This window comes from Magnolia sinica, chromosome 18 (assembly GCF_029962835.1).
Source record: "Magnolia sinica isolate HGM2019 chromosome 18, MsV1, whole genome shotgun sequence".
Classification (NCBI taxonomy): domain Eukaryota; kingdom Viridiplantae; phylum Streptophyta; class Magnoliopsida; order Magnoliales; family Magnoliaceae; genus Magnolia; species Magnolia sinica.
Window position 1 is genome coordinate 14,498,676 of NC_080590.1, and position 20,469 is coordinate 14,519,144.

The 20,469-nt window shown below is 41.4% G+C and overlaps 2 protein-coding genes across 2 annotated transcripts; one reads left to right on the forward strand and one right to left on the reverse strand.

Moving 5' to 3' along the window:
• Nucleotides 1-911: 911 nt before the first annotated feature.
• LOC131233658 (uncharacterized) lies at nt 912-1,902 on the forward strand. Its single transcript, XM_058230449.1, has one exon. The coding sequence runs from the start codon at nt 1,055-1,057 to the stop codon at nt 1,718-1,720; it is 666 nt and encodes a 221-aa protein (XP_058086432.1). The 5' UTR covers nt 912-1,054; the 3' UTR covers nt 1,721-1,902.
• A 9,332-nt stretch (nt 1,903-11,234) lies between these two features.
• On the reverse strand, nt 11,235-12,061 carry LOC131233650 (uncharacterized). Its single transcript, XM_058230440.1, has 2 exons — nt 11,973-12,061; nt 11,235-11,878 (listed from the first exon to the last, which is right to left on the reverse strand). Exons 1-2 carry the CDS (start codon nt 12,024-12,026, stop codon nt 11,288-11,290), a joined length of 645 nt encoding a protein of 214 aa, XP_058086423.1. The 5' UTR covers nt 12,027-12,061; the 3' UTR covers nt 11,235-11,287.
• Nucleotides 12,062-20,469: the final 8,408 nt, after the last annotated feature.

The following is a 20,469-nucleotide window of genomic DNA, read 5'->3' on the forward strand; positions in this document are numbered from 1 at the left end:
ATCACATTGATTTCTAATTTAAAATCCAATACATTTCAAATATAGGCTCCCAACAAACCTTATAATTTTGTGGGCTCACTTAATTTTTTGAAAGCAGATTGCATAATGAGTAAACTTTGTAGGGCCCACTATGCTTTAAGTATTTTATCCATTGTCCATCCATTTTATGGTATAATTTTAGGGCTCGAGATCAAACATGAAACATATCTAAAGCTCAAGTGGACTACACCAGTGAAAATAATGTGATTTAAATTTCCGCGGTTGAAAATATCTTGGGTGGCACGAAAGTTTTGCATCAATCTACTATTTGTATTTTCCCTTCATCCATGTTTGTGTGATCTCACGACAGATGAACATGACCGTGGGTCATAGGAAGGTTTCAACAGTGGAAATCATTATTACCTTGATTTTTTTCTATGGTGTGGTCCACTTGAGCTTTGGATGTGGTTCAACTTTGGGCTTAATCCCTAAAATGACCTGAAAAAATGGATGGACAGCGTGGATAAACCACATACATTTACAGTGGGCCCAAAAGAGTTTACTTAGCACAATAAAAGCGTCTTGGGTTATTAAGTACGTAATCCGATTTGGAATTTTTCAATCACAAAGTCCCGACCTGTAAGTAGATGGGGAACGGGTCCGATGGTTAAGAGATAAAATGCAACCACCGTTCTCTTTCTGCCCATGAAGAGGCAAACATTCTAAGCTGAGATCTTCCAGTCCACCGGTAAAAATCGAAAGCCCAACGTGTACGGCAAGTATTACATGCTCCCAAAGGTCATTTACGTTATTTCATAGAGAACGCTGGGCAACTCACTTTGCAAAGCGTGTCGGCCGCAAAAATCCTCTTTGCAGAGAACAGGTGGGTTTATGTTCCGCGTTCCCTATCAGTCCAAATCAACGTTTTGGATTTCCACAACAAATGTCAACGGTTTTCTAAAAACCCACTTTCCAGAAACTCACGCGCTTTTTCTCGTTCCCATCGCGTATAAAACCCGCTGGAACCGCTTTCCAACCATAACCTTCTCATTTCCATAGTTGCAACTCAAAAGATATGAAGACGACTTGGTGCGCAGAAACGGCTTCCAAGGCCTACATCGACACCGTTAAAGCCGTAAAACCAGGCGGTTTTCCATCCGTGGCTAGCGGTTTCGAAGATTCCAACGTGGCAGAGCTGGTTTCCGCCATGGCTGCTGGTTTCAAGGCTCAGCTCATCGTCGAGGCGTGGACACGTGGCGGGGACTTATCCACCAGCATCGCCCTCTCTATCGCTAGCAGGCACACAAAGGGGAGGCACGTGTGCGTCGTTCCAGACGAACGGTCGCGATTGGAGTACCGGGATGCCACGCGTCTGGCCGGCGTATCGCCAGATTTCATTGTTGGAGAGGCCGAGGAAGTGATGTGTGGGCTGCCGGGCGTAGATTTCGTGGTGGTGGATTGCCGGCGCAAGGACTTCGCTAAAGTATTGAGGTTTGCTAAAATGAGCGTGAGGGGTGGGGTTCTGGTTTGCAAGAACGCTCACCCGAGGAGCGTTCCCGGTTTCCGGTGGCGTGGCATACTAGGGAGCGGGACACGTGTCGTTCGATCGGCTTTTCTTCCGTTCGGGAAAGGGATGGAGATCGCTCAGGTGGCTTCGGGGGTTTCCGGTTCGGGAAACAAGAGCCGTTGGATTAAGCATATCGATCAGCACACCGGAGAGGAACACGTGTTCCGAAGATGATTTTGTAGCGATTTTTTTTAGTTCCTCTGAGGGTGCGTTTGGCTATACCAAATATCATGATTTCATGATATTTGTTACAACCAAACGCACCCTTATTATCTTCCGTCTCTCTCCTTTTTTGTACAACTAAAAATGTTTATATATGAAAAGAGAATAAATGACTTTTGTTGTTATCGTTCAAACTTCAGGTCTTTCTTTATTGGGTGGTTATATACGATCCCAACCTCTGATACCTGGGCGTTTGTTTGTTGAAATCGAGTCATTTGAGTTTTTCATTTTTAACCGTCCAATGGATGTCCACCAATCTGGTAATCAGATAATCGAAAATACCTAATTAGCGCTTCGTAATACATCTAAAGTGCGATCCATAATTTGGACAGTTAAGTTTGAATTAATTGAATGCCACGTTTGCAATTTGGAAGTGTCTGCGCGTCATCCATCACGCTCAGCCAGAGTATTTTTGTTTGAGAAATGATCCGGTGCTCTCACAGACTAAAATTCTAATGAATCTTTTTTTTAATTAGCAAGCGCACACACCACCACACACTCACGCCGCAGTGGGTTTTCACCACCTATGGATAGTCGAACCCTTGACCGGGTGTTGAAACTCCTGAGAGACTACCACCCGAAAAGGATCCTGCTAGTGAATCCGATTTGAACAGGGACAGCTGGATGGTCCAACTCACCAATCTGTTTGGATGATCAGATCCATCCGTAATTGTCCTTTGTTTTATAGCCGTCTATTTTACAAGTCACAGATGGCTGCATGGTTAGGTTGTATCATAGAAGTGTTTCTTTAGAACCATAAACAATCCATGATTGATGGCCCCATGTTCATAGATGACATTAACTGTCAATTTCATGAGCTATTGATCAGTTGGTCAGAATCCCCTGATCAATTTGATTTTTGGATGGTAGTCCATGAAATGGCTGCTGAACCAACTGGACTGCTCAGATTGATGGATTAAACTATCAAGTATCCAAATGCAACTAGGTGTACTGTAATTTATGTTTTCTAAGTGCAACGGATCATTTCTCATTTTGTTAGCTATTTTATCAAGCACTTTAATTGCCTCCAGCGCAGGCGTGTATATGAGGGAAAAGAAAACAGAGATCCAACCCATTCATCTACATTCAATCACAGTACTGAAATCAGCGGTTATGATCATCTAATCAGTTTGATTTTTAGTAGTACGGATGATCAGATATTGGCTCACTCTTCAGGCTGGAAACGAAGAATGGTTTAGATAAATCTTCAGGAAGTTTACTAAGCCCACACGTGTGTACAGCCCGCAAGTGACTTATGTGTATGAGATCCGATTTTTTGATAGATAGGAGACATACTTCAGAGCATCTGGTCCGTGATCATTCCACAGGTAGGCCCTATGTGACTGAAATAGGTTTGAATGTCTTTCCTAGCCGTCTAGTTATTTTGTGTCACACAGCCTATGTTAGGATTGAACCGGGCCGTTGTCTGGACCACATGATCTGGACAATGTGGCACGCATCATGGACAGCTCAGATTGTGCGAGCACGTGCTGGCTTGTAGACGAGTACGGCAGTGCGCGCGTGTGGGTTCAATAGGCCCACCTTCATTACAGAGTACACGTGTTCCGCCGAATGAGAATATGGGCTGCGACATGGGAGACAAACGTTACACCCGGGTCAGGTGCCTTAACACGTGCATGGTAGCATGTAAGCCGCGTGCACAGCTGCGTGTGAGGTAGCCTGTTTCATGTCTCCCTTCAATTTTCGGAGTTGATATTGACACCCAAGTGTTTGATAGACATTACTCTTTTATTTTTCTTTTTTTCTTTTTTTCTTTTTTTTTTTTCTCAATTTTAGCCAAACAGACCTCCGGTTAGTCAGGTGCGTACATCGCACAAGGGCTTAAAAGTAGCATGCTGCGTAAATAAAGTCGAAATATGGTGCGGGCAACCACATGAATGTGAAAGTTACTCACGCGGTAGTGGAATTTTACTCGAATCCTTGACCGGGTGTAGAAACTCCTGGGCGGTCGTTTGGCACCGTGGATTGAAGGGGATTGAAAGGGGGGTTTCCATCACCTTGGTTGTTTGGCAGCATAAAGTAACAGGGGGATGGGGGTATCTAATCCCCTCTTTGAGAGGATTTGCCATCCACGGTGAGAGCTTGGATTAATTACACCTAAAGTCATTTCAATAGTTGCAGGTGTAACATGTGTGTCATTGTACACTATCATTCTATTGGGCACATGGCCCACTAATGATGATCAGCACCGTCCAAACATTGTCCATGTAAATCAACACCGTCCAAACATTGTCCAGCACCTTCCAAACATTATCCATATTTAAAATTTATGCTTGCGGTCCATCCAAGACTTAGAATTTCATCGTTTTCAGGCAAAGCGGATCAAGACTTAGAATTTCATCGTTTTCAGGCAAAGCATATATTTTAGCGGACTTATCACAACCATAATGTCAAAAATTATATATCTCACTAATTAGGGATATTAAAGTTGATTTAGTAATTAAATTCAAACCCTCACAATTATATCATTCCTAGGTATTTTTGAATTAAAGTTGATTCACACGCAGGTGTACCAAACACATAGGGAGGATTGCCAGTGCAGGGGATTTCCAATCCCGAGGGTTCTGGATCCAAGGGGTTCCAAATCCACGGTCCCAAACAGGCCCTAAGGGTCTACCACTAGAGCAAGAGTAAGGACTTGAGTAGCCGTCCATTTTACACTTTGGCATGGCCCACCTATTAATTGCTTAAATCTGATCAAGCTTCCTATCGTGGGGTGGGTCATACTTTATATATATATATATATATATATATATATATATATATATATATATATATATATATATATATATATATATTAAAACACACGCTCAACACACCCAAACCGCACTAAATTCCATCATGCCAGTGTTGAAACAAAGCCCATCTACCACCCATGTAGCCTGACCCAAGGATTAGGATCACTTGTTATAGAGTTGCATGAACACAACACCAGTGACCATAAAAAAAAAGGAACAAAAAGAAGAAGAATAACATTTCTGTCAGGTGAATAAGTTTCTATATATTTTAATAACATTTACACACATTAATAATTTATATGCATACATGTAGAGGTGGGCACCGGACGACTTGATCCAGCTAACTCGACTCATCCGACTCGACCCAAATTGAATAGGTGAGCTGGTCCGAATCGAGTAGGCTTCGCCCAATCCAAACTCAAATCGAGTTAAGTTCGAGTTACCTAGCAAGTCGACTCGAAACTCAATCCTATTAGACCTGACTCGATCTGAAACCCGACTCTATAACCCTACCCACCACACCTTACCTCGATCCGATCCCAAAATCTCTCTCTCCTTCCCTCATCCTCCTCATCTTCCAAGCCCGGCCTCTCTCTCTCTCTCTCTCCCTGCCTCATCTTCCAACAACCCACCACCATCGCCTTCCTCCTCCTCCTCCTCTTTCCTCTCCACTCTATCAGTCTCTCCTTGCCTCATCTCTCAATCCAACTTGATACTTCTGACCAAATCAGACTCGATCTGGATTAGTCCAGGCCAGGCCGAACTCGATTGAGTCAGGCATGCTGGACTTGGTATCGAGTTAGATCGAGTTCGGGTCAAGCCTATTTAAAAAACGAATCGAGTCGAGTCAACCCTAACTCGGTCCAACTCGACTCGATGCCCAACTTTACATACATGAGTTGTAGAGGGATATCTCACCGCACCTCTTACTGAGGATTTGATTGACGATTGTATGATTTTCTTTTTCTTCTCTCTTTTGGAGGGGTGAGGATTGGGTACTACCCCCACCTACCTAGAGATGTACAAGCTATGAAGGAGATTTTTTATGCCTACCTTGATGTATATTTTTTGTCTATACCATCCATCCGTTTTGACAAATTAATTTATGCTATAATCTAAAAAATGAGGTAGATTGAATAGCCAAATGAACCAAACCACGGAAAGAGTGAGGATTGAATTCTTACCATAGAAAACCTCTTAGGGTCCCAGAAATTTTGAACCTAGCTAATATTTATGTTTCTCCTTCTTTCAGGTTTATATGATTTTATAAGCAAGTTGGATGATAAATAAATATCATGGTGGGCCCTAGGTAGGTTTCAACCGTGGGAGTCATTATCACTTCGTTTGGCTGACTTGAACCTTTGATCCGCTACTTTTTGGCCTCGTGCCTTAAATTAATCTTTCAAAATGGATGACCGGCAGAGATAAAACACATACATCAGAGGCCCTGACAGGACCGTTCGTTTTTAACTAGGTCCCAGTTAGGGGACGGTCCTGATGGGAGTAGTACGCAATCCGCGACCGGGACAAATAGCAAAAAGACGTGCGAATTGAGTACTCCCCCAACTAGGACCTAACTAGAGCCAGACAATCTTTTCAGGGATTCTGTGGGACCACCGTGATATATGTGTTTTATCCAAGCCATCCATCCATTTTTAAATATAATTTTATGGGATAACACCAAAAAGAAGTAGATTGAAGACTGGATTGGACCACATGATAGGAAGCAGTGGTGATAAAAACCCCTCAATGTTGAAACCTTTTTAGGGCCCACCATGATGTTTATTCACCATCCAACCTGTTCATAAGGTCACAAAGACATGGATGAAAGGTTTTAAAATATTAAAAAAAAAAAGAGAGAGAAAAAAGAAAAGAAAAACGTTCCTATGTAGCATTCAAATTTCAATTTTGAACTCGTGAAACCCATGGGTTCAATCATCCAAACCGTGAAACAACTAGCCTCGTGATGCCATGCTCTAAAAATCCCCACTCTGGAAGATCCTGGAAGTATTTTCTCTCTTAACAATGTCTTTGTGGACCACCAATTGAAGAGTTAGGACATCACAAATACAGGGGATTTTTGGTGCATGGATGGGCCCCACTTGTACCAAGTACAAAATACCCTAAACAGTAGTCGGTAGTTTTATGCATCATTTGTTATTACCATCAAGAAAGGGTGTATCTATCAAGAAAAGGGTCCGAATTTTGTAGCAGTTTCGTTGATGAAACGGAGAAGGTTCCGTCTTGACGAATCGTTGCATTGAATCAAGAGTCAGACCGAATAAAAATACTCAGTTTTGAAACGAGTCGTAGTTTACAACTTGACCCGTTGCTTCTTCTAGAATAAAAATTTCCCATGCTCCACGTTCCAAGACATTGTCAAGCCCATCTTATCCACGAGAATTCTCAGGTGTTGAACGCCCTATAAACTGGTCAGGCCAAGGTCCTAGGCCTGACCCTAGTCCATGATGGGCCGAAAGAGAGAGGCCCATGCCCGAGCCCACTCCCCACTTTAGGGCAAGCTCTGATTACATGGTATGTGATAAAAATGCCCTTTAATGCTAATGAGCCAGTATCGGATGTACTCTCACCTGGCCCGACTAATGATGGGTGTAAATTTTAGTTCCAGCCCCTGTCCATGGGCCTTGCATTTTTTGTCCAAGCCCAGCCCAGCCCAAAGTGGGCCATGATTTAAAATAAAAAAATATAATAATAATAATAAAAAAGTCGAGAGGCCAACCCGACCAATTGATGGCCCTACTCATAGCAGAATCTTATCACCACTGGCTAACGGTGGTGGGAAGTGGGCCCCACATCCCTGTTTTTTTTTTTTTTTTAACTTTCTCGTAATGATTCAATGAGAGTCCCCTTGTGTGAGCAGGTGCATGTTGTGTCAGGGATGGGGGCCATTCAATGAGAGTCCCCTTGTGTGAGCAGGTGCTTGGATACACTGAACTTTTCAAAAATTCATTGGATCAGAAATAACATGGGTTCTTTGATCATTCAAGTCAAAGTTGCATTAGGAAAATGAGTAGTTAGCAAAAAAAGGTCAACAGTCCAAACTACGCATGCATGTTTGCCTCACTTGGTGAGTGTACTACGTTGATTTTTGTTGTGGCATGTTCACATTACCCACTTGCTCATGAATTGTTAATATGGTGTAGCTCATGGGCCATTTTGGTTTTACCTGTAGGTCCAGTCTATTAACTCATCCGTCAGTAATAAGTATTTAAAACTTTTAAATATGGTATTAAAGCAGAGTTATACAACATCTTTCACAGACCTCACGCACCACCCAATACTCCGCCTATATGTCAATCATTTCCTCTCTTCTCTACGTCGTCCATTGGATACACAACCCCAACACCCTAGCCTGATGACCTATTCCTTCCCCAATATTGGCCACTCGCATTGCCACACCATCCATCACCGCCTCATGCTGATTCCATTCCACCAGCTTCACCATCCACTATTGCCACACCTTTCTTCCTCCCTGTTTTCTTCGACATTGGCTTGTTACCCATTTCCTTTTCTCCCTTCTCATTCTCTTCTAGACGCAGGCCAACAACCTGTAACCAACACATTGCCAGCCTAAGAATATCACCGTGCCTTGATACTTCAGGCAGCCTCAACACAAGAAGTAAAAGCTTAAGTGAAATTTGGGAAAATAATCCACATTGGATCTCAAGATTTCACTATTATAAGTAGATATGCACAATTGGATATAAACTTTCAACATAGTGCAGTTGAATCAAAGGCTTGTTTGAATAATAGATATGTGAGATTTGAATGGCTACAACTGTTTATCCATTTGAAAATACTTGCGGTGTTATGTTAACAAGCAGTACTGCTCTGACGCTCTTTCCGTTGCAATCCATGGTATTCATTGCTCCTATGATTTCTTTGATTTTCAGAACTTTTCATCGATGTTTCATCGGGTCAGGCCTCAACCTAAATAATTTTTTCACTTCAAGATTAGGCCGATCCAAGGCCTTGGGTCTAAGTGTTGGGTTGGGCCTTGGCCTAACCCGGCCGTTGCCACCCTGACTCCCTCCTCCTGAGTCATGACTCAGGATCAAGCTTCTAATGCCGCCGGCTGAGGCTCACATGTTGATTGTCATAATGATCGCAGCCGTTCAGTTTTCAGGCTCTTAGCTATGCAGACAACCTAATAAAATTGCACTGAGCAGATGATTTTTACTGTCAGCAACATTGAAAAGAAAATTTTTAAATGGCTCGAACTCAACTTTAAAAATCAAAGATGCAGATCATAATTAAAGTGTGATTCTGGAAAAATATATAAATCTATGTTACTAAACAAAATAGGGACGGTTGAAATCATCGGAGTACTCAAATCTTTAGCCTTTCCAGGACGTCACTGTATTCATTTCCTAACCATCCATCGATAGTGCGCTGAATGAAGGGTGAGGATATTCCAGTCTTGGGTATTTTCTCTTCATCTTCCATTGATGGTGGGGCCCGTAATATCAACCAGGTGGATCACCGAAACATGAGAAGCACTTAATGGAATGGTGCACCAGGACACCATTCATGTCCTGAGACGCACTACACGGTACGGTGCATCGCGTATTTGTAATTTTCCCCCTCTCATGTTCCAGCACGCTTACCTCGTACGTGGCAAATATGTACGGGATCTTGGAAAATATGGACAAGATCCGGACGGTTCATGTGCTGGATCTCGCATGCTTGGATGAGAGTGTCTGGATCTCGCATACTTGTAATTAATAGAAAACACTCAATGAATAATCTGGATCTCGCATGCTTGCCACGTGCACCGATATTGGATGACAGTGTGATTTTTGGGTGGAGAACTGTTCCCAAAGTGCCCTTGACTTGAAACGGTTTGGATCTTCTCCTAGCACACAAAAACAATGCATAGCCACTAATATAATGAAATAGCTATAGGTACGGTTCAGCTGACGAATGAATCTGGTTCATTTTCCCATTAAAGGATCGTTTGGATGCCTGTAAGTTCTATAAACCTGTTTGTTTCATTGTAATTAATACTTGTAATTATACTATAAAAGCATACCTATTACATCCATTTTATTTTTGAAAATAGTGGAATTACTCATATGGATATTCAACCTTATTTGTTATCCAAAACCCTGTGGTCCAGCCATGATGTATGAGTTATATCCATGCTGTCCATTCATTCTTTCCAAATCATTTTAGCGCATGAGCCTAAAAATGAGAGGAAATCCAAAGCTCCAGAGGACCATGTCAAAGAAAAGAGTGAGTTCAATGGTGGTGTCATTATTCCCAATGGTGGTGTCATCATCCAAAGCTCAAGTGATGTAGTCCACTTGAGCTTTGGATGTGCTTCATTTTTTAGCTTATGCCTTAAAATGAAATCTAAAAATGAATGGAAGAATAGATTCGATGCATACATCACAATGAGGCTCGCATACTTTATCTCGTTTTTTAAGTCAAGATCTAACAAAAAGTGTAAATGTCAATATTATACATTAATAACTATTGGCATTTACCATTGTAGTTAGGGCTCTCAATGAGTCATATCCAATTGGATCCGGATCATATCCAATTGGATCCGGCTCCAACTCCAAAAATCTGTAATCAGATTCAGATCTTACATGGATCTAAAAGGTGATATCCATATTCGATCCATTTATAAATAGTCAGATCCATTTTCGATTGAAAAATTCATATAGCCCTTGATTTCAGGTTGAATCTAGTTAGAATCCACCACATCACAAATTGAACAACCATACAGAATTTCACTACCATGGAAGTCGAAACAGTTGACGGCTTGAAGCATACAATAGTGATGATCTAATCGGATCTCACTACTAAATCAAAATCCAATCCGAATATGATTTGAATTTATTTTTATAAACCTGAATCCAATCCATTTAATTAATCAGATCTATTTTAAGATCCAACACCGTATTATATGGGTTCAGAGTGGATCGGATCTCAGATCTGAACTACTCCATTGAGACCCCTAATTGTAGTTAATAAATGCTTAATTCAGAAAAAAAATATACAAATAAATACAACCAATTAAGTAGCCCTAAGGGATCCTTTGAATACCACCAAATAAGTTTGGTTTATGATCCATTATAACTATTTTAAAAAAAAAAAATTCAAGTTAATTAATCACTTCAGTTTAATGAGTAGAATTAAATGAAGATAAGTTATAGGCATAATTAGCTCATCTTAACTAACTTACAACCCAAACGCTCCTCACTGAAAAGACTTTGAAGTAAGTCATACACAAGTAGCATTTGGAACAGAAAATTAATCCAATCACAACTTATAAATCACTTACAGGCAGATCGAACTACTAAGAAACTTCTAAACTTAGGTTAGAAGTCACTTATCTACACTAAAAGTCACTTACAACTTAGAAAGTTAAAGGCATCCAAAAGACCCGTAAGTAGTCCTCACTAAGTAGCCTACCCTTTGTAAGAGTTGGATGTCGCGCACACATGTCCGTTAAAGTACTGATCCAACAAGTTCGATGTGAGCATATCTCTCTCACAAACACACATGCCCACACGCACGATGTATATAAGGATTACAGTCAATGAATGGTTGATTCATGCAATTAATCATGTATATACAAGCTACAAAGCCTCTTTGAGGAATTGAAACATTCAAAATTCACAAACCCTTCTCCCATTCATCTCTCTACCACTCTTACGCAACTTGAATTGCTAAGAATTAAAAATTACTTAAAACAGTCTTAAAACCCACATAACCAGACAAACAATTCCTAAGCTGCAAGCTCTTTCCTATGTTGAGATTTTATTCTAAACACATGCTCTTCACCGGTGCATTGATCTACCCTCACCACCCATCTACTCCTCCTTCCACAAACACCTTCCATACCACTCGCCGGCACCCTTGTGATTTGCAATCCGTCTCCGATCGGCAACAGATCGGTTCTCATTCCACTAGTCCACAATAACCTATTGCGAAATGCATTGTAGCCCATGATGACAGCCCCACGGGGCTTCAGGCCCACTTGGGCTGCTCTCAGGATCTGATCATGTTCCTCTAAATTACAGTCTATAAGTACAAAATCCGCTCCATGGTAGTCGTTAAGTAAGAGTGACCGAGCATCACCTATAACGAACTCAACGCAATCGGATTCTGCTCCAAGAGCATCTTCCGACAAACGTAGCTCTTCGGGCCTGCTAAGGATACACACGACTCGGCCACCCGTCTGGTGGGCTGCTGCGACTAATGCTAGCGTGGTAGTACCCGCCGTGCTGCTACAAGCTTCCACCATGAGCTGCGCGTTGTTGCCGGCTGCTAATGCCGATATGAATTCCGACATGTCGGGTTCTTTTGCCTTCTTCCCCTACACAAATAAAAGAAACCATGTTTAGAAATATGAAGGAACATACATGGAAGAGATTTGTATGTATGGATATTGAAGGTGTTCGTCTTCTAACCATTTTAACTGTTTGAAGGTAGGCTTTTATGGCGTTCTCAGCTGACCATGCCATCTCTCTTGATATGGATTTTCCGAATTTTGGGAATGGAAGGCGTCCTACTCTTATACATTTGAAGGACTGAAGGAAAGGCGTCTGGGCATTTATTTTAGAAAAGGACAAACGTGGGAAGGTTTTAATAAGGGATTTTGTCATTTGAACATTCAAAGAATGGAGTTGGATAGGATTGGCTAGTGGCCGTCCATTTTATCTTGTTTAAAATAAGGTACGATTGAACTTTTGGATGGGCCATGCAAAATTTGTTCATGGTCCAGAGAAAAATATGTGAAATGATCGGTAGTGAACTTTTGGATGGTCACTGAGAGTTATATCCATGGTCCACAAAAAATTATTATATTGGTCGGTTGGGATCGTTGGATCAGTGTCGACTATGGAGTGTCTAAGAGGGTGGCGATTAATTTACGGTCCAGATCAATCGGCATGAGCACTGAATGGAAGGTAGATAGAGACGGATGATACACAGCCACGGAATCATAGTAACATCATTGACAAATCGTTCCCCACCAATGATCACATATGTGGGACCAACCATGATGGGTGAGTTCCATCCAAACCGTCCATTAGATGATCATTTCCCTGTTAGTCCTACGTTCCAAAATCCAGTCAGATCCACAAATTAAGTGGGCCACACAAAAGGGCAAAATTGGAGACACTGGATAGGGGAACGCCCTCCATAGAAACTTCTATATTCAACGTGTAATCCACCGTACGTCTTATGTATATGTCATCCAACCCAGTCATCAGGTGTAACCCACCACAATGAAGGAAAACACACACCTCAGGCCATTAAAAATCTCTGGTGGCCCACAATACATTGCTTCCTACGGTGAGTCCCACCTGAGTTTTATGTCAGAATGATTCTTGAGATGTACAGATAACATGAGGAGAGGCACCACATGCACGGTTTGGATTCCACGTGCACATCACAAGTGGGCCCCAAACAGCTGTAACGTATCACATATCCTTATTCAAAACGGTTCAGATCCTAATCAGGGAATCAGGATATCGTTTTCAAATGTTTGGAGAACTTCCAGGATGTTACTCTAATTATTATTTTTCTTGATCTGACGGTTGACGGTGCCCTAATTTAATCCAATGGCTATACACCATTCCCAAAATATTCATCTACTAGCTGTGATGTCGTACACTGGACCGGACCGGACTGTACCAATAAAAAGATAAGCCAATGTCTCCTAAACTAGTAGCCATTTCTCGGAGACAAAGCCAGCAAGGCCCATGTTCCTTTCAGCAGCAACACAAGCAAACTGCCTTTGTTATTAATACTGGTATTTTTGCCACTAGACCGACCGGACCGGTCGAGCCATTCACAAACGCACACATCACATTAACATTATGTGAGCCCTGATGCGCACGAGTGGAGTTTGTGGGTTGTTGATCCTGACCGTGATTTAATGGGCCCCAGTCTGGATGGTTGGTCCCAGAAAAGCATTCTAAATCTGAAGATCTTATCTATTCAATCTTAGGCTTTTATTTTGGACCGATGATTTTTATTTTTCTTTTTGTACCTGTACTGACTATTAGTAGGCCATTGATCAAGGGGTGAGGTTCATGGGATTTGGAAGATTGGTTTTGGGTATACCACATAGACGGTGGAGATCATCAGAACAACGGTCTGGATTACAGAACCATGGGGTGTCCCAATAGTAGGGCTGAGTGCTTTAAGGCAGTTGTACATGCCCTCTCCCACGATAATAGTATCAACGTGGATTTAAGTATGTCCTGAAAGAGAGACTGCTCGTGGCCTTATTTTAGTGTGCTGGCCTATTCGTAGGGTGGGCCTGAATCTAAACGAAAGGTTGGTAGATTTTTTCACGTGACAGGAATTTGCCTCCTACAGATTCTACTGCGGGGGGAACGGATCACCTACACAAAGTGGCACTACAACTTGTGTGCGATCTGTCCCACCAACATGCGACTTGTGTAGTACATCCATACGATGGAGATGGTAGGCCCCACCATCAGAATTACCAAGATCGAAATCCATAACGGTCCACTCATTAGGTGGGCCACACCTGTTTGTAGAGTCTGAACATCGGCTGCCTACTGATCCCAATAGCGTGGCCCATCTGTTGATATAAACGGCCTGAATTTATTTCCTGCTAATCTTCCTGATACGGCCCATCAAGTTCATGGTACTGATGTATTCCATAACTGATTTGTTCGCGTAAAAGATGGTAGGTGATCAGTTCTGTTTTTTTTTTTTTTTTCGAATGTTGCCTATTCCATCAGCCGGACCGGTTCTTGCCCCGGTTGCCGGTCTTGTTTTAATGGAAAACATGAACAAAATGGCAGGTAGTCCCCGAAATACTGAAATGGTATCGTAGTCCACTAGCTGGTTGTTGCAGATTGATGTAAGACCCACTTAATGAGGTAGGACACACATGAATAGGCCATACGCGGTCCTCTTGCTTTAAAAGTTGATCCCAACCATACAAAGAAATGGATTTAAATGTAAACCATTGACCTTTCTATTGTTTTGTGAGTCCAAAGATCAAAAGGCTAGGATCGTTTTGTGGCAAATCATACTTTTCAGGTATATTCATGGTGGTACAACCACTTTAACCGTTCCGATCGTACATGTAAATGGTCCAACTAGCGGACTATGATTTTTTTTCTATGTGCGGACTGAATTCACCGAGTAGTAGACCGCACAAGCGGATTGCGTACTGACACTGCCAGTAGCACGTCGCTATTTTGTTTTATCCACGCCGTCCATCCATTTTGGCTCATCATTTTAGGATACCAGACGCAAAATAAGACAGATCCAAATCTCAGGTGGGCCACACAATTGGAAAACAGTCTTGATTGAACAGCCACCATTAAAAACTTCCTAATGCCCACTTGAATGTTTATTTGCCATCCAACCTGTTGATTAGGTTATAAATAACCGGATGAAGGGAAAACAAAAATATCACATTGATCCAAAACTCTTGTGGACACCAAGAATTTTTTAATGGTAGGAATTCAATCACCATTGTTTCCTGTGTTGTGGACCACCTGAGATTTTTATCTTACTCGTTTTTATCATCATTTGCTAAAATTATCTGGAAAATTGAATGAACGGCGTGGATAAAACACCTACATTATGGTAGGGCCCACAGAGTACCATCCATGACCAAGTCGCTCCAGGCAGTGTCAGCAGCAAAACGCGTCCGTAGACCGCAGATCTTTTTTTTCTTTTTTTTTTTTGGCTTACCTTCCAAGAAAAATGCCGACTGGGTTACAACAAGCATCTTTCCTGCCCCAATACCTAACACACGGATCTAAGTCCAATCCCGTTGCTAGCTCGATTGCTCACATATACGAATATTTCGGTGCATGTTCCTATTTTTATTTCTCCTGTTTTATCGGATATTTTAACACGTTATTAGCCCATGGTATTGCAGTGAAAGTTTAGTCTTATTAGAGAGGAACTTTGATACTCCGGCAGGGTGAGATAGACGATACACAGATCCTTGGAAATTACTTAAAGATTGCATACATGGCATACGAGTAAGCTAAACCAAAATGTCTACGTTATATAGTTCCCAGTTTAGATGTATCATGAACTTATATATATATGTGTGTGTGTGTGCGCGGCTATTTAATTATTTAACTATTGGATTGGTGTGCATTTAGTGGACGGTTAAAATGAAAAATATTCAATGGTTCCATATCAACAAGCAAGTGTCCACGGATCAGAGGTTAGGATCGTTCAATCAATCTTATTCTTGGACTGTGAGTTATAGACAGTGCGTTCCACAATTTACCCGTTTTAACCTGAGTTAACGTATGTCACCTGTATACTTTCTTAATACCTGAGTATCAAGCGTCACATGCTGTCTGAGTATTATATAATTACCCTTTAATCTTATGTAAGGCGGTTTTTTAAGGGCTGCGGACCCGAAAAGCTTATAATAAAAAATCAAGAGGGGGTGTTCGGAAAGTGAGACATGGTATGCGCCCAAAGATCTTGATTGGATGGACTACGCCCCAACAAGAAACACGTCTTGATACATCTAGAGAGGACGGTGGGCCCCATATTTCGGCCTTATAGTGTTAAGAAAATGAGCCGATGCTCCACACCATGGCCCACGCGATGAGCGTGCGTGCGACTTCAAAGATCTTGATTCAATGGACTGCACCCCAACAAGTGACATGTCTTGATACATGTGGACAGAGATGGTGAGATCCGTATCTGTGTTATACTATTAAGAAAACGAGTAGATGGCCCACCACGATGAACGTACGTGGTGCAAGGAATGAATAAAATGTAGGTGGTGGAGTTGCATGAAATGAGGCCGGATCCACTACAAAGCCCTGCGACACTGTGCATTGGACCCACCTTAATGTTTGCATGATATCTAATTCGTCCATTTTGTGCACCCCCTTATGACTTTATTGGAGAGCAATAATCAGGGCAATCCAAAATTTTGGTGGGCCACACCACAGTGAAAAGTTGGGATGGGGACACCCATCATTAAAAACCTTTCGAATTTTTTTTGGGGCCCACCATGTTCTGTATATGCCATCCAATCCATTCAGAAGATGTGCACCAGAAGAAAGAATAGATACTCCAAAAATCAGGTCATTCGAAACCTTATCTAGGTCACGCCACATGATTTTAGAGGTTTTAAGCATGATTTTACGTGTTGTGGACCACCTAAGTTTTGGATCGGACTGTTTTTGGGAACAAAGAAGAACATGGGGGTGGGGTCGGGGCTGGATGTCATGCGCCCATCACCATGGTCCCACCCATGACTAATGCTAGTGGCATATGTTCATGGAAATCCAGACCATCCAAATTACAGAACCTATCTCTAGCAGAGCATAGGCAGTAAATCATGATCATTGGACAATCCTAACCATCAGTAATCCATTTTTATCCATTTATCTGATTATAACTTCTCAGATGCTTGGAATCATTCAGTCAGCATATTTTTCAATCCATGTTCCTTCCAAGATGGTCCACATGATTTGAACCGTAGTGATTGATGTGCGTGTGCACACACATACACACCCCTGTATGGCAGATGAATCACCATCATTTAAGCGATGATTGTAAAACACTGACCGTTTCTGGTTCCATTCATGCACATTCCATCTGATCTCCAGCAAAAGTCGCTCTTCCATTACGACGAACTGCAGTCCCTTCGGAGAAAAAGGTAGGTGTCCCTCGGGTCACATCTTACCATGCACCTGCTTCTGTACTGGGAGTCTGGGACCCTCATATTCTCTATGGTCCTCTGTTCAAATGGCCTCCAAAATCAATGGAAAATACCATTTTGATAGTTCATGGACCACCAAAGAAAGATGGTCCTCCAATTCAGCTCAAATATCGAACCACCCATCTTCATTTGGGTGACCATCAAGAGTCCTAAGTACTGACAGGTGGGTCCCATTTCCTAATCAATAGGAATGAGGTGACCACTTTCCTTTGGTAATCCGGAGAACCACTCACTGCTTCACTAATCCAACAACCCCTGTTTACTGAGAGGACCCAGCAAACGGACCGTTGTCTCAGTCGCCAAATTACATGTGGGGCCCATGGCCCAGTTATCTGGAAATTAGATGCACTGGACCGTCCAAAGAGGAGTTGTTTAGCAACATTATGGCAGGGAGCCCATCCTCCAAAAAAAAAAAACATGTGGGCCCCACCTCAAACGATCTAATTGTTCACGCGATATGGGCACCTATACATGCCCATAACCCAAAATTTGTAACAGGACAAACGTGTCCCATCAAGTCCTTATTGTTGGTGATAATAAAGAAATACAACGGGTGGTAGATATGATAAATGGAGCATTGTCCACGTTGACAGCTAAGAAACAAAATAAATAGAATAACCGCGGTGGGTTTAAAAAAACAAAGAGATAATAGGCAACGATCCAATACCAAGAAGAACATGATAGCCATTTATATCAGTTTGACTGAGGCGATTATTGCAAGGTGGTGGAAGTTTTGGCCCATCGAGTGGATGATTCGGTTTGCGAGTTGAGTTGCATTAGTTAGACATCCGTGGGATGCGCCAAGACTGGTTTGGATCCTTGCATTGTCCCGGCATGTACAATCAATCCCTTTCTTGATTAGGAATTATTATTCTTTGGTCCGAAATGTAATGATCGACGACTCCAAAATAAATCAGGGTTTTTTTCCTTTAATAGCGCCATTTATCTCTTATGGTCATTTGCCTATCACGTGACCGCCAACTATAAGTAGCAGTGTTTTTATTATTTATTTCATCATTGAAGCCTTATCCTAATTAATTTGGATTGACCACCTGAATCTAGAAAAGATGTAGCCCAAGCTTGACACTGGTTGCTAATATAATTCAGCCCTCTTTATCCGGCTAGCAATAGGAGAAGTTAGGGCTAAAAGTCGGGTGGGTTGGGTTGGCTTAGGTCGGGTCGGGTTGGTGCTCAACCCTAGCCCAACCCAAGGTTCCTATACTTTAACCCTAATCCAACCCAACCCACCCAGCCTCGAGTTGGGAATTCTCAACCCAAGCCCAACCCAAGCGGGCTCGGTCAGGTGAGTAGGGTTGGTCGGGTGAATACATGCTAATATTTTCATTATGACATTAGTATATTGTATTTCAATAGTTATATATATAGTTATTTATCGTAAAGAACTTCATATTTTTCTAAACAAACTAACTAAAATATAGGACAACTGCTCCTTTAAAAGTTGTGTTGTGTAGCACGCAATCTATTTGGGATAGAGAAATCCGACATTTCTTGTTAGCATGAGTCATTGGAAATGATGTGGACCAGTGAAACCCAACAACACTGGAATTTCTTATACCTTCAACACAGACCACACTCAATTATAATTTATTAGTAACTTATATATTGATCGGGTTCGAGTTAGGTCGGGCAACCCAAGACCTCAACCCGAGCCCGACCCAAGTTTTATTGGGTTGGTGTTTGTATAGCCCAAGCCTGAGATCAGACTTGATGCATCTTGCCCAAGCGCAACCCAATGTCAGGTCAGTCGGGTTGAACCCGCCCAACTTTCAGCCCTAGGAGAAGTGCACTATGGAGAAATCCCTTTTAAGATAAGAGCTCAAGGTTGTGGGGTATTTAATTATTTTCTTGGCCCTCCTTAAGATAATATATTACCCAAGTGTCATGGATGCACACCAGGTGTCATGGGAGAATATATTATGAAGGCATATTCGTTGTTGTTCTGAGATTCAAATACTTACCTTTCACTCTAATACTATGTCAAATAATCATTTGCTCTAAAAGCCGGAGTAATTAAAAGATGATGCATCAATGTGTATCAAGGATTTTAATAGTTATTCTTGTGGTTGACCATGGTATATGTATGCCAACCAAACTGTTCATAGGGTTATTACCACTAATTCAAAATTTCTATCACATCCAGGCATTTAATGCGTATTGTTTTGCATTGTATAGCCCACATGAGTTTTGGATCTGCTTGATTTTTAGATTCATATCCTATTTTAGTCCTGTAAAATATATGGACAAAGTAAATTTGTCACAGATATCTATATGGGCCCCACATAGCCCCAGGCACGAGAACTCCTCTGCGTGTGAGGTCATGGGCAATCCAATTCTACATCCTTGAGTTTCTTGGAGACGTTTACATACCCATGGTAGTTATGTTAACACGATGGAGGTGTCTAAAACCGCCAACAGCTCCACAGCTCATGCCATGCACACTATCCCTTAGGGCCAAAAGCCATCCTCTTACCACTAATTTAGATTATCATCTTTAAGAATGTTTTACCTTATAATATATTTATTTACATTTTAAAAATAAAATATTTTATTTTTAAATTTAATTTTCCTATAAAAATACAACTTCGTTATCAATCTCACTACTATTTGGAAACTTAAGACATGTTTGATTATTGAGAAATTATATTCCCTATTGTTTATATTTCACAGGGAAACTCAGGAAAAATATAAATAATCTAGAAATAATTAACTAATATACACTTTCAGCAAAAATTTATAGCTAAGATCCATCCCAACCATTCCTCACATCATCAATCAACAGTAACCGTCAAATCTTAACAATGATTATCTATCAACTTAGCTACTGTAACAATCTTTGCTAGTTAAAACATAACCAAATCAAAATATTGTTTCACAACCTAAAATTATTGGGCTCGGCCGAAGCTGGTCCATGCAGTCCTTACAGCTCAAGATTCACGCCCGTAACATTCTGCATGGTATGTAGCAAGCTTCTCCAGACTATAAATAGATGCAGGGGCGGCTCAACGGGATAGGCAGGTAAGGCAATCGCCTAAAGACCCCTAATTATGAAGGCCCTATATTTTAGCAAAATTAAAATTTCTTAATTATGAAAGTCTTATTTTATAGCTAAATTAAAATAAAGAAGAAAAGAAAACTTAAAATTTTTGAAATAAAACTTATTAAAAGGCCTACAAAATTTTTTTTTTTTT

Bases quoted from the DNA above. Each gene is read 5' to 3' on its own strand.
- LOC131233650 (XM_058230440.1), bottom strand. From the start codon at position 12,026: ATGGCATGGTCAGCTGAGAACGCCATAAAAGCCTACCTTCAAACAGTT. The intron at 11,879-11,972 runs GTTAGAAGACGA...TTATTTGTGTAG, and splicing joins ACCTTCAAACAGTTAAAATG to GGGAAGAAGGCAAAAGAACC.
- LOC131233658 (XM_058230449.1), top strand. From the start codon at position 1,055: ATGAAGACGACTTGGTGCGCAGAAACGGCTTCCAAGGCCTACATCGAC.